General features: G+C 38.9%; 1 protein-coding gene across 2 annotated transcripts in view; it reads right to left on the bottom strand.

Moving 5' to 3' along the window:
• The window catches only part of Adcy2 (adenylate cyclase 2), a 382099-nt gene that overhangs the window by 71152 nt on the left and 296862 nt on the right, over positions 1-14085 (bottom strand). For both annotated transcript variants that reach the window (XM_052742939.1, XM_052742940.1), the window contains exon 15: positions 2061-2145. In XM_052742939.1, the coding sequence (XP_052598899.1) occupies positions 2061-2145 (85 nt within the window). The remainder of the gene's footprint in view (positions 1-2060; positions 2146-14085) is intronic.

Here is a 14085-nt window from a genome sequence, read left to right as displayed (position 1 = left end):
GAGAAGTACCATGTGACCCAGACATACCACTCCAGGGCAAACACTCAAGGGACTCTGTAGCTTACCCCAGAGATACTTGCACAACCATGTTTGTTGCTGTGGTATTTACAACAGCAAGGAAATTAAATCAGTCTAGGTATCCATAAATGTAGGAGTGAACAGTAAAAATGGGATACACACACAATGACATTTTATTCAGCTATAAAAGATTATGAAGTCTGAAGGAAATATGTGCCTGAAAATTATATTAAGTAAGGTATCCCAGACTCAGAAGCACAAATACCACATAATCTGTCTCACATGCAGATTAGAGATCCTAATTTACTTTTTGAGACAGCATCATACTCTGTAGCCCCAACTATCCTGGAACTCAGTATGTTGACCAAGCTGGCCTTGAACTTGTAGTGATCTCCCTCTCAGATGCTAGGACTGCTGGTGTGTATTTATGTGGGAGTGAGTACAGGTATAGGCCTCCAAACTATGAAGGGAGCATGAGTTGGGAAGGGAATCTTTAAGGAATGGGCTAGGAGCAGGCGACAAAATATAGGAGACATGAAAATGGAAGGGATAGTACTGAGGATGGAAGGGTTCAAGTGAGGGGAGAGAAGAGGGAGATGAGTAGGGGAGGAGGAGAATCCAAAACAATGCATGCATAAAAATGTACTAAGGAAACTCATTCCTTTCTGTATGCTAATTTTAAAGGTAAATATCTTCAAGTTTAGCCTTTGCAATCTCTGGCATGTTAGAGTCTTCTGAGGGGGAGGTAGACACTGGTTAATTTGTAGGTTCAAAATTTTCTCAGAGACACCAGAGAACTTGCTATCAAGTGGCAAGTAGGTACTAGGCTTTGGGAAGCCCCTAGGAAGCATGGTAGTGGTGAGGAACTATTAATTTCATCTTGATAGAACTTGGGAGTTCACAGTCTAAGAACATGGGCTTTCAAGAGCTATGTGATTAATGATGAAGAGGCTGGAGTCTCCAATGCCAAAAGAGAGGCATGAGAAAGATCATAGTATTTCCTTGAAAGTAACAGACCCAATATCCTCCATGCTCCATCTCCACGTCAATGACAAACACAACTACTTAGGCACAGAGGTGTAAACTATTATTTTTCGAACAGGGCTGGATTTATAGTGGAGCCACAGTGATGGTTCTTGTGCTGAAGGCCTGAGAAGTGGGCTGAAGAGGAGGGCAAGGAAGAGAGAGTGAGTCCGTGTGCTTTTCCACACAGGGAAGACTGTAGATCATGGAAAGTCACGTGCATTCTCATTGTAAGTATTTTATGTGCATGGATGCTTTGTGTCTCCTGTTTTCACTTGTGTCCAGTGAAATGAAACATTGGCTTACTGTATGTCTCCTTGTTGGCTTTCTAAGATAGCTCTCATAGTGCTCTGGCCAGCTAGTGACATTTGCTTAATATGCAAACAATAAATGAAGAGATAATTTTTATATCCCAAACTAGTGCTTAGCTAGCATGTAACCTATGAAACTGTACAAGGGTTGGCTTCAAATGCAAATAAATGGTATTTTTCCATTTGCTAGATTCCAAATTTTTATATCTTCAAACTAGATTTAAAAGGTGTCGTTAAAAATATTTTAATTGCCCTTTACATGAAAAGCTTCTCATGCTTGCATTCACTGCTGCAAGTAGTCTGAAACTGAGAGATGATTTTAAAACAGCTGACAATCAGATGAACAAAAGCATGAATCTTATGGAGTGACACCCAACATTTTTGCTGGGTGCAGTGGTACACATCCATTTCCCCAGCTATTTGGAAGTCAGAGGTAATAGGATTGTAAGTTGGAGGCCAGGCTGGGCTACAGAGTGAGTCCTCATCTCCAGGAGAAAAAAAAAGCCATGTAACATTGTAATAGCTGTTAAATGAGTGTCTTTGTTGTCCCTGAGACACTTCAGTTTGTACCTGAGGCTCTGAAGGATGCTAGACACATCTACAGCTCTTCAAATAGTCAACAATTCCCTTGCTTCTGAGAAATGGAAGTAAGCCATTTCAATACAATAAACACACTTTCCAAAGAAGTTCTATGTTTGAAGCACCTACCAAAAGCTGTCCAGCGAAGCAGACAAAGAGGATGAAGGTGAGGGAGAAAAACGCAGCTCCAAAGGAGAAGCCAAGGACGGATGTTCTACCAGGAGACAAAAGGCAACAGGTTAGTGTGGAGGTCATGTCTATCACTCTGGAAATCACCAATAACACTTTTTACTTAATTAGGAGGTGACTAAATCAGGACTTCAAACCTCAATATATATGTTATATCTTTTCTCAAAAATTATATATATTTAAGAGAAAAGAAAAATGAAGCAAAGCCAAATGAAATGTATATCCTTGGAAAAGTGTTGATAGCCATGGTGGAAAAACACCCTGGGACTTAACAAAGCAGCCCTATAATATTGGTATTTTACGAATGAAAGGACCGTTTTTATGGGGCTCCCATTTTGTTTCACTATTTTATGCTCCATTTGTCCATCCCATCACCTGAGTTGCCTCTCTCCTGCTGCCGGTGTCTTAGAAGCTGCTGTGAATCCATTCTACGGATGCCACCACAACCACCTTGAGCATCTCATCCTACCCTTATCACTGGTGTCCTGGAGACAGTGAATCTCCACTCTCCTCCATACCTTCCACTCAGATTCAACTTTATTCAACACAGACACGGTTAAGTGTCTCCTGAATTTCTTGCAAGATTTTACCGGGCAGGCCATGCACAGGCTTGATCAAGTCAACAAACATGAAAGTATCCTGTGATCACACGAAAAGCATGTTCACTGGGCTAAATCTGCCCAGACAGCTTTCAGGCTCACATATAAGAACTGTATGTCAGGGATGTGGAGAAAGCTCAGCGGATAAAAGCACTTTCTTATAAGGACAAAGACTAGAGTTTTCATCCTCAGCACCCAATAATAAACCAGGTGAGTGTGGAAAGCCACGTTCCTAGCACTCAGAAGGAAGAGACAGTGGATCCACAGGGCAAATTGGCTTGTTGGGCTAGCTGCATGATCTTCAGGTTAAACAAGAGATTCCTTCTCAGTGAATAAAGTGGAGAGTGACAGAAGACACCTAATATTAACATCTGACCCTCACATGCATATGCATGTACCCATAGGTGATTGCACCCACACACAAGTGAGCACGCACACGCACACACACACACACACTATACAAATATACATGAGAAAAAGGAATTTTATGTATTTCTGAGTGGTACTTTAAATTACTAAAGAATTCATAATCTTTAAAATGCCATTTAATCCCATGCTAGAAGAATTCAGGCTAAGTAAAGGGCCAAAGCACTATGAACAATTGAAGGTGAAATTCAAATGGAACATCCAAGGAAAGGTTGGATGTAATCTGAGGCCACCACGGAAGCTTGTGCTGATGCAACGGGCTAGAAATCGAGAAGAAACAGATGAAGCAGCACTGAAGAGGAGAGAGTCCTCCAGATGACAAGGACGTGAATAGAAGAACCAGACACAAATGAGTAAGTACAAGTGCAATCAATCATCCTTCGAGAACACACCCTGAGCCCCAGGAGGAGCAACAGAGCAAGCAGTTGATGTACCGAGCAACGCCTGAGGTCCTCCTCACAATGGGGCACGATCTCTCAACCCACTGGCCCGCACACCTACGCTATTTCAGGAGATGATTTTGGTGACCTCAGCAAGACTGTAAACTTCACTTCAAGCCAATGCTTGGGCACCAAGTCAAGGTGCTTCAAATAAGACCCTATGCGATGGTGTATACAGAGCAAATCTAGATTGTTGACTGGCATCATGGGTCATCAAGCTGCTATTACACAAAAAGGAGTGCCATGGGATCTCAGGGCTACTTAGAGTCTAGCTGAGGTAAATATTATGTGCTCCCTAAATTCCCTTATCCAGAACATTATCCCCTCAGAGAACAATCCAGTTCTTATGCCGTGGTCAGAAGCCTGCAAAGATCCTGTTTGCCAGCCTCTGCCCTAGGCTTATAACCTCCCTACTTGCACACCACAGAAACTCCTCCTAGGGGAGGGAGTGTGTGTAGCCTAAAGTACCAAGCAACCATAGCTAAGTACCAGTGGGTCCCCTCCACAAAACAGACATGAAAGTAGGCAGGAGTCTTATTTGGCAGATGAAGGTTATATCTCCATTACATAATATGCACACAATGCCTATGTGGTTGCATTTTAAATTTAAAACAGATTTATTCCTTTTATGTGTATAAATGTTTTACCTGCATGTATGTATGTATGTTGTGTATACAATGTATATGCCTACTGTCAGTGGAAGTCAGAGGAGAGCATTGGATCTCCTGGAACTGTAGTTATCCATGGTTGTGTGCCACCATATTGGTCCTGGGAACCTGGATCCTCTGCAAGAGCAATCTGTGATCTCAACCACTGAGCAATCTCTTCAGCCACAGTGTAATTATATTTTTGACGGAGATCTGTTTTTACTAGTAGGCATTACATAATTCTGCCATGTTTGTTGGTTCTGTTTCTTGGATCAATCTTGATAATGCCACTAGGAAATTATCTATTTTATTTGGATTTTCAAATGTAAAAATTCTACGTAACATCTACGGCACAATCCGTACCCCTAAGGCTCAGGGATCATAGCAGCAAAGAGGGTAGCAAGATTGTAAGAACCAGGGAAGAGCCATCTCCCTCCAGAATTGGTGATCCAATACCGCGTGTTCAACCCTGAGATCATATACATGCAGATAACATTATATGGGTTGAGCGAGTTGTATCTATGTATTTAGGAGTTTATCTATACAAACAATAGCAATTAAGGAAAAAGAAGTCATGAATTTGAGTTAGAACAAGGGGAATGCACAGGAGGAGATGGAGGAAGAAAGTGGAAGGAGGAAAATAATGTAATTATAATTTAAAATTACAAAAATATCCGATGTAAATTTTTCCTATAATTTAAAAAATCCTCATATTTGAAATAATTTATTTTTGTGCTTAATATTATTTTTTCTAAAATCCAGATGAGTCTTTTTTTTTTTTTTTCCGAGACAGGGTTTCTCTGTGTAGCTTTGCGCCTTTCCTGGAACTCGCTTTGGAGACCAGGCTGGCCTCGAACTCACAGAGATCCGCCGGCCTCTGCCTCCCGAGTCCTGGGATTAAAGGCGTGCGCCACCACGCCCGGCTCAGATGAGTCTTGAAACCACATATTTTGCCAAACTCAGAACTTGAGTTTTTGCTTCTTATTAAGTACTATGATTTCTGTTAATTTTCTACATTATTAGCTTCCAATTCAACTTAAAATAACCTTATTGAAACTTATACTCTTCTCTTTTCTTAATTGTTATTTATTATCAATATTTTATATTTCCTAATAAATATATTTAAGAACACAAATATTCCAACAATCATTCTTTTACTCAAATCATAGCTTTTGATTTATAGCTACTCATTGTTACTCTTTTCTATAAAGTCTATAATTTCAATTTCCATCTCCTTATAATATGAGAATAATTAAAAACATGATTATCAAATTCTGCAGAGTGGCTATTTTTGGTTGGCCCTTGTTATTTCTAATTTCATTATATCTGAGCAGAAACTGAAGATTCTGTTTTTCCCATTATGGTAATTTACTTTTGCTCTGTGTATGATAAATACATCACATTTCTACTATGTCTTATGCATTTTGAAAATGCTATATATTTTACTTATTGTTGGTAACAAAGTGTGTTATCTAAGAACTTTGAGAGAGCCCGAGGAGTTAGACTTTCACTTGACCTATGAATGCTAGCGAGTGTAAAAGTATTTCCCATCAGGACTCTGAGTTTGTCAATACATCTGAACATTCCAATAAATCTTCTTCTTTTCCTTCACAGAGAAGCTGGAGTACACAGGAAGTTATGATTGCTAAATTCTCTTGGAGATTACATCATAATAAAACTCAAGGTTCCAAAGGAGGGAAGCAAAAAACAGTCCTATGCAGCTGTGATACCTGTGAACCACAAGGACCAGCGTGGTAGGATAACCCTAAGGGTGCCGTGGAGGCATAAATACCTTGGTGGTAACTCTAGTTGGATAAAGATACACTCGACAATGGTGAAATCATGTCTGATACCAGAAACATAGCCAACTAACCAGGGCTGGTGAAGTCCTGAGTCTTTTGGGAGAACCTACAACCACCACTTTACAAATCAAACATAATCTCCTCATGAACATTTGTCCTGATACCCACCGATAAGTCTCCTCATCTGGCATCAAGGAAAATTATTTTTTGCAAGAGATAAAAACCATTTCAGAAAACAAAACCAATCCAAATTCAGACTTGTGAAGCCCAGTCCCAACAGAAACATCGATAACACAACTCCTGCACCCAAGGCTCAGGAAACATTGCAGAAAAGGCGGCAGAAAGGTTGTTAAAAGCCCGAGAACCAGAATGTTCGCTGTGAGATTGTGTCTCCTAGTAATATCAGAAGCTACACCCATAAAGTCTCACCAACAGGACTGCCCAAGTGTGTGTTGAACAAGGACAACAGGCATGCTAATGTGGACCTGGGAGAGCACATCTCAACCCTCCATAAAGGCAACTGAGAAATACTTAGAATGTGATAAACAGTCTTCCTCAGGGAAGAACACGCCCATTAGTTATCCAACACCAAACAGTCATCTCTGAAAACATCTACATACAAGAAACATTATACAGACTAAGCATGTCATATTTATATATTTAGGAACATATGTGTATATATATATATATATATATATATATGTTATGAACACATATGTACATAACAACAATTAATGAAAAAAGGGGCCATGAATTTGAAAGACAGCAAGGAGTTTATGGGAGGGTTAAGAGGGGAGGAATGATGTGATTATATTATAACCTTAAAAAATAAAAGAGATAATTAAAAAGCTCTTTATTCATACATAATGCCTTTCATTTGAATTCTATCACGCCAAGAATTTATATTACTACAGATAGCTCTTCTATGATCTGCTTCCTGTAACAGTTCTTTATATTTTATGTCCTACCTTTGCCTTCCTGTTTCTGATCTCCAGGACACAATGAAACGTGACCCTGGATTTGTAGCCTAAGGTTTCTATGCTCTTTTTTTTGGATAGTGTATTTTTATCCATTTACATTTATAAGATTTGTTAATATTTGATCAATTCTTTCCTCTTGTTTTCTTAAAACGTTTGGTGAGATTCACATATAAATATTCGGATGTAGACTTTCTCTTGTGGGAAGAATTTTAAAGCAAATTTAAGTAAATCAATAGATACAAAATCACTTAAAGTTTTGTTTTTCTAAGGAATACTATTTTTATCATTATATAAATACTTTCGGCCTCAGGTAATTATAAAATTCCTAATGTATCCAGTTGATGTCTGTAAGTACGTAGTGCATCATTTTCTCCCTAACTGTTTGAGAACTTTATGTTAATCTCTTCTATGTCTTTTCATTAGTGTTGCTGCTGGCTTAGAAATTTTTAAACTACTTTTTCCCCCCAAAATCCATGTTTTTGCTTTATTAATTTTTCTTAATTATTTTCTATTTTACCGACTTTAAAAAGTATTATCTATTTTGACTTGCTTGTTTGATTGTAATTTGTTCATTAGAATTCCTGCCTCCCTAGGTTAGGAACAGTTAAATGATTAGTTTTCCTCTGTTCTGATACAAACATTTTATTTTATTTTAAAATATTATTTAATAAGAGTTATATATTCTGGACAAAACTGACAAAAATAATAGAGTTCATAAAATTCCACTATTTTACACACTATACTATATTGTTATGCACAAAGATTTATATGAAAAGGAGCTTAGGAACATTTAATCATGGAGTAAGATGAATACAGTAAGATAATAGACCTGAAAATTCAATGCGTAATTATTTCCAATATTTTTGATAGTATCACATCAATCTTGTTTATAGGAAATATGTTATTGGCATATACTTGCATGCTTTGCTGTACTATGGCCACAAAATGAGCAATACACAATGCAGCTCACTTCATTACAAAGACGTGGATATGCATTTGGGCTGACTACCTCTACCTTTAAAAGCACATCTAAGGTCTAATGCATATTCCCAGGAGAATATGTTTTACAGAAGATTTGTTGTATTTCATAAATGCACCTGCGCCCTTTATAGATAAGCAGTTAATTAAATGTATGTGAAAAAATTCTTTGTATAGAACTGCATCTTAAATTCTTTTTGTGACCACAGATTTTACAGTATCCTCTCCCTCCTTTCTTCCCAATCTCCTAATGCTTTAAAGCAACAATCTCTACCATTCACATACTTCATTTACTATATTTCACATATTTTAATATATGACCTGTTACTATTTAAACATTTAAGAATTTCTCTTATGATTTTTCAGTAGACTTCCAGCTTATTCAAAGGCAAATAGCCTAGGATCAAAATACACAGGGATATTTTAGATATTTAGATAATGTTGGTTATTTATTATTTGATTTTGGTATGTTTATATATCTGACTCTAAGATTTTAACGTTTTCTAATTTATTTCAATCTTTATCAAACCTGTTGGGGGCTTTTCTGAGTTTGTACAAGTTATATATTGGTCAATATTTCATGCAAAGTTGGAGAAAATATGTAGTTTGGTTTATTGTTTCATGAAACAGTAATCAGGAAGATGATAATTTTACTCCAATACCCATCCTTGTCTGTAGAGCAAGGAGTGGACCAGCTCTCATAGTATCCAAAGGTGCTATGCAAGCTGCCAAGGAAGAAAAACAATCCTACCCAGTTGTAAAACCTACACACCACAATAATGACCAGCACTGAAAGATACCCTCAATTTTACAATAGTGGCATGTTTATCTCAGGGGTAATCAATAGTTGTTAATTGGACGTAAGGCCCACTCAATAGGAGGGAAATCATGCCTAGTACTAAAACCCAGCCAACTTACTGTTTGCTGGAGAGGTCAGACCCTCGAGAGAACCTACTAATGTAATTTTCCTAAATCCTTAAAGCAGGAAACATGGTCACAGCTGTCATTATTGTTCATATAGACATTTGTCTCTTCTAAGGTTGTTTATGTACTGAATGCTTGTGTGGGATGTGGGTAGATCATCAGAATGGAGTTAGTCTCCAACCATAAGAAGTTCCTTATCAGACCTATCCATGCTGCCACCCTGAAAACAGACTTCTGCTTTCTAAAACACTTTGAGATAAATTCCTGTTGTTTACAAACTATGAATTCAATGGTACTTTGTAATAGAAGACACCAGGGAACAAGAAATACCACAAGTCAAAGTAGTGGTTGGTCAAAAGCTCTTGATTACCACCATTTATCCAGCTTGTTCTTTCAAAAGCATGCTCTGGCCCATTAAGTGTACCAAGATGTTTGTGCAACTTAATCAATTTCAATTAACATTCTTGTTGCAAAGCTGTTTCTTTTAAACACATGAGTATAATTGATTTATATACTTACTGAAAAGTAAGTTTGACTCTTCCTTGCCATGAAGCAAGAAAAATTATACCTTTTAGTGATGATGTTTGACTTTGGCACTTTAATCAGGTATATTGTTACATTCATGGAAAAGGCTGATTGGAGACAAAGGCCTTTCCCCTTCTGTGATTTTTGCCTTCATGAAATAAAGGTGGCCCCAACAAAGGCAGAGTCACTCATTTTGGGGGAGAATAACTCAGCAGAAGCACGCTCTCTCAAAGCCTACAATTCATACTTATCATAAGCCATTGCATTGGATAGACAGGGATGCCTTTCTCTGGAATTTAACTCAAGGCGGTAAGACGTGCCTTCTTTTCCTCACCCTCCTGATGTGTCCCTCCCAGGAAGGCTGGTCTTCTCTCTTCAGAACTTCCGAATGGCATTCGTCAAGGGCAATGGTGGAGGGGAAAGAACACTTAACCATAAGTCCTCACGGAACAACTGGAAGTCCCTTTATAGATAAATGATACAACTTCAACATGAAAGGGACTTCAGCAGCCACCAAAACCAGAAAAGAAGTGCAAGTGCAGGAAAGGGAAAGGAATTCATATGGTTGTTGCCACAGACAGTAGCTGGCCTCCTGATGACTAGACTCAGCTTTGAGGGGCTCAGACCACCTGGAGGTCCTCAAATGTGGAGAGAGAAAAAAGCTTATTATTGGCTAGCAAAGTTTCCCTTCATGGCTATAATACAGACCAAAGGTTTGAACTTCCCAACATGTTTTATCCTATGAAAGCACACACTCTTTCCCACTGTCCCATGAATTCGAACCCTTTCCCTAGACTTAAAGTCTACCTGAGTAATGAATTTTCCAGATTGTACCTCAATGCAGCTTCTTCCATCATCCCAAAATTCACAAACTTTCTTCCTTCCTGAAACACAAGCACCTGGTGTCTAATGCATGCACACATCCTTGGTGTAAAAAATGAGCCCTTGGATCCACATTTTCCCTCAAATCTGTCCCTTCCACGGGATGCTTTCTTTCTGTAGAATGGCAGGCTATTCTAGCTTCTCAAACGAAGCACACAAACAGAGCTCTGATAATTTTCGTATCCACATAACAGTCCTTTGATAATTTTCATTTCTAATGAAGCAACAAGACCCATCTGCATCACTATACTGCAGCTCAGAACTTGTCCATTTTCATCCTGTTCAGTGCCATCTCCATGCAGACCACATCGTACTCAGTCCCATTTCTTTTCTGCTCCAGAAAAGCAAACACATCACTGCAAAGCACATCCAGATCATGACGCCTGCTTCAAATCCTCCATGGCTTCTCAAAGCACTGGGTATGACATCCATAGCTCTTACGGTGGGCCACAGTACAGGAGTCACCACAAACTGCCTAGACACTGCTTCTCGTAACTCATCACATGCCTGCTCTTCTGAGGTGTATTCTAAAAGCAAACGACCTCTACTGTAGTTATTTCCCATTGCCACAGCCAAAGGAATCAAGTCTATTTCTACTGGGTATGAATGATAATACTTTCACATTCTTTTCTGTTATTTTCCTCTTTTGGGATAATGCTAAAAAAATGGCCTTTTGAAAAAGTATTAAAGAATTACTGAAAATAAATTTTTAAATGAATAAGGAAATTGACAGCGTCTATGTAGAAACAATCGTTCTGAGGTTGTAATTTTGCTATTAAATTTTCTTAAGTGAAGTATCATTGTTATTAGCTTAGCTTGGGATAATGAAGCACAAGATATCTAACTAAACATTATTAGAAAAACTTACCCTTGCTTCAACAATTTTCACGATGCCTGGTTTAACACAATCATTGAATGTGACAGATAATTTGAATAAAATAATTGAAACATGCAAAAGTGCTCTGTGTTTGAATATTATTTGGTTTTGAAAGAAGTGTGTATCTGCAGTAAAATTATACACACGCAGTGCAGGAAGAACAACCTGCAAAGAGGAGCCAACTGATCGTGCAATTAAGTCTACTCAGTCCTGAAACCAGAGGAGGCTAGGTAAAGAAGGTTCCAGAATCTCTTTCCAGAAAATGCTTTCCTCCACTGACCATTTCCAAGTAAAAACAAAATCCCTCTGTTAGTCATTCATTATATGCTCACTCACTCATTCCTAATCACTGCTTGCCTTTCTTGATTTAGAAAAAATTATCAGGTAATAGATATAACTACCTTCATTTTTAATTTACCCCCTACCTATAATTATCAAAATATCACACCATGTGCCATCTATACATACAATGGTCACTTATTAATTAAAATTCAAAAATCACGAATACACAGACATGCATGCACTATGAGAGGGAACGCTGAAGAAGATGCAACCTCGCTAGAAGACGGCCAAGTCAGAAAACAAGCACGGGTGTGTCAGCAAAGGTGAGATGCACGAATTCCAGTGAAAACGCTTCAAACAATGCAACAAATTATTTTTTTTCACACAAATTAGATAAGAAATAAAATTCTTAGCTCCAAGAATGGCATTAAACACTGAGGGGCACTGACACTTGATAGACCCAACGGAACCAGGGCTGGTGCCATCTGTATAGTCTGAGATTTAACATCTACCAGAGTAAGGAATGTGTCCAGGAATTTGATTAATTGTGAGCTGGACTTGAGCTACTTCAGTGAAGTCAGGGGCTATGAAGTACTGTACTACCAGAGAGCAGAAAGCAGGCCTGGAAATCTCAAGGGAAGAATACTATCTCTGGGGCCCTATGTAGAAAAGGCATCATAGACATTCAAGATCCCCAATCTCATGCCATGCCATGGACATTGATGTAAATCTCCATGACTTACTAAGTACAGCCATCTCCATGTAGGGATGTAACCAAAGGTGGCACCTCGAACAAGTGAATCCCAGAGACACTTGGCACCAAAAATCACCTCATGATGATGCCTTTATAACAAAGAATGGATGGGGTGACTGAGAGCAAGAGTCCTTGCAATGAAATCATGTCTAAATTAGAAATAGTGAAGGGAAACACCTCTATGAGATAGTCAACAGACAAAATGGCACAATCCATGTATTTATGAGCCATAAGTAATGGAATAAAACCAGCAAAATTGTTGCAGCAGACGAAAGAAATGTTCAAAATCCATACACAAACTATAACTGTATATAGTAAAAGTCATACTTTCACAAGAACCCAGTAGATACACATTGAAATTATGAAAGATGGATATGGAATCTAAGTGAACACAAACATTCACATCAGTGGAACCTGAAGGAAAAATGGTATAGCTTGCAGCTCAGATTGGAAACACAATGTATAGTCAGGAGCGCTGGGCTTGAAGGGAAGCGATGTGTATGGAGACAAAAGCAGGCATCTCAGAAACTCAGCAAAGACAGGAGAGGCCACACCTGTCACTTAGGTGTATAGGAACAGATGTACACCTGTACTAAGACACCAGAAGAGATGAAAGCCCTTCAAGGACTCCGAGAACCAGACTTCCTACAAAGGCATGCAGTGAGATGACAGCAACAGGGAACAGGATGCATTCCTATGAATTGTATCTGCAGACATCCATGCTTCAGAACCAGTCAAGAATCACAGAATCAATTAATCCTTTAAAAGTCAGGAATAAGGATCCAAATACAGCACAAGGTAAGATGGTAGAGATGAAAGCATTCTCAAGCAAATACAATAAAAATATTAACTGAACAAATCACGTTCATATGAAGTAAGACTGAACAAATTAGAAAGACGATTAAGGAAACACACCTAAATCCAAACAGTACCCAGAGGAAGGAACACATCTGCGCCATACAGGACACAGGTTTAGCATTTGAAAGGTCTGTGCTGGGAACACTGGGGTGCTTGTGACATTACTCTTTGTCCTTTTCTGTGTCTTTGAAACATTTCAAAGCAAACACCATTTAAATAGAAAGAGACAGGGCTACTATGAAAGAGAAGTGAAGGAAGAAAGGCAATACAACAAGACTTTTGAGACAGGCATGGCCCAGAGTCTGGGCAGCAGGCGCCTTGCTCTGGGCTTGCATCTGCCAACACCAGTAGGGAAGGTGGCCTGTGTGGACTCCACAGAGCTCACGGTCAATGGTCAACCTATGTTTTCAGTATAAAAACAAGTATGTGATGAAGTTTGAGAGAATGGACTTTCCTTGGGTCCATCAAGATGGAGCAGAATACAAGAGACAAGAAAATCAAATCCAACACTGCAAGATGACAGGGTGTGAGGTAATGTCATCTTTTTTCCTTTTTAATTTTTAAGAATTCTTATTTGTAATGCCTTTCTTAAAACTGAGAACTGTGAAGTGTTTCTCCCCTTCAGTCTTTGCATTCTTTAGGGATGTTTTTAAAATAGCCATTCGTGTTTCCAGCTCCTTCCAGAGAGTGACAGCCCCTGCATCACTTTCGATGTGGGTAATGTAGAGGCTCACATAATGGGCAGATGCAGGAAAATGAATGAACTTATGTCCTCAACAGTAGCAATGAGGCTCCAGCTCCCTGGGCGATCATGAGTCACCAACATGCCTCTGCTCCCTGGCATTCTGAGGAGAGGGCGAACATTTCTCTCGTGTACCAGCTGGTGCAGGCCTGGTACTAGAAAGGGATTTAATTTGTTGGCATATTTGAATGGAAGGCTGATCAGCTGACAGTGGGGAATTTCACTGACGATTTTTTTTCAAGCAGAGAA

Source organism: Peromyscus californicus, unplaced genomic scaffold, assembly GCF_007827085.1.
Source record: "Peromyscus californicus insignis strain IS unplaced genomic scaffold, ASM782708v3 Scaffold_18__1_contigs__length_77618521, whole genome shotgun sequence".
Classification (NCBI taxonomy): Eukaryota; Metazoa; Chordata; class Mammalia; order Rodentia; family Cricetidae; genus Peromyscus; species Peromyscus californicus.
Note: the sequence above shows the minus strand (reverse complement) of the source record. Positions and strands in the feature narration are given on the sequence as shown.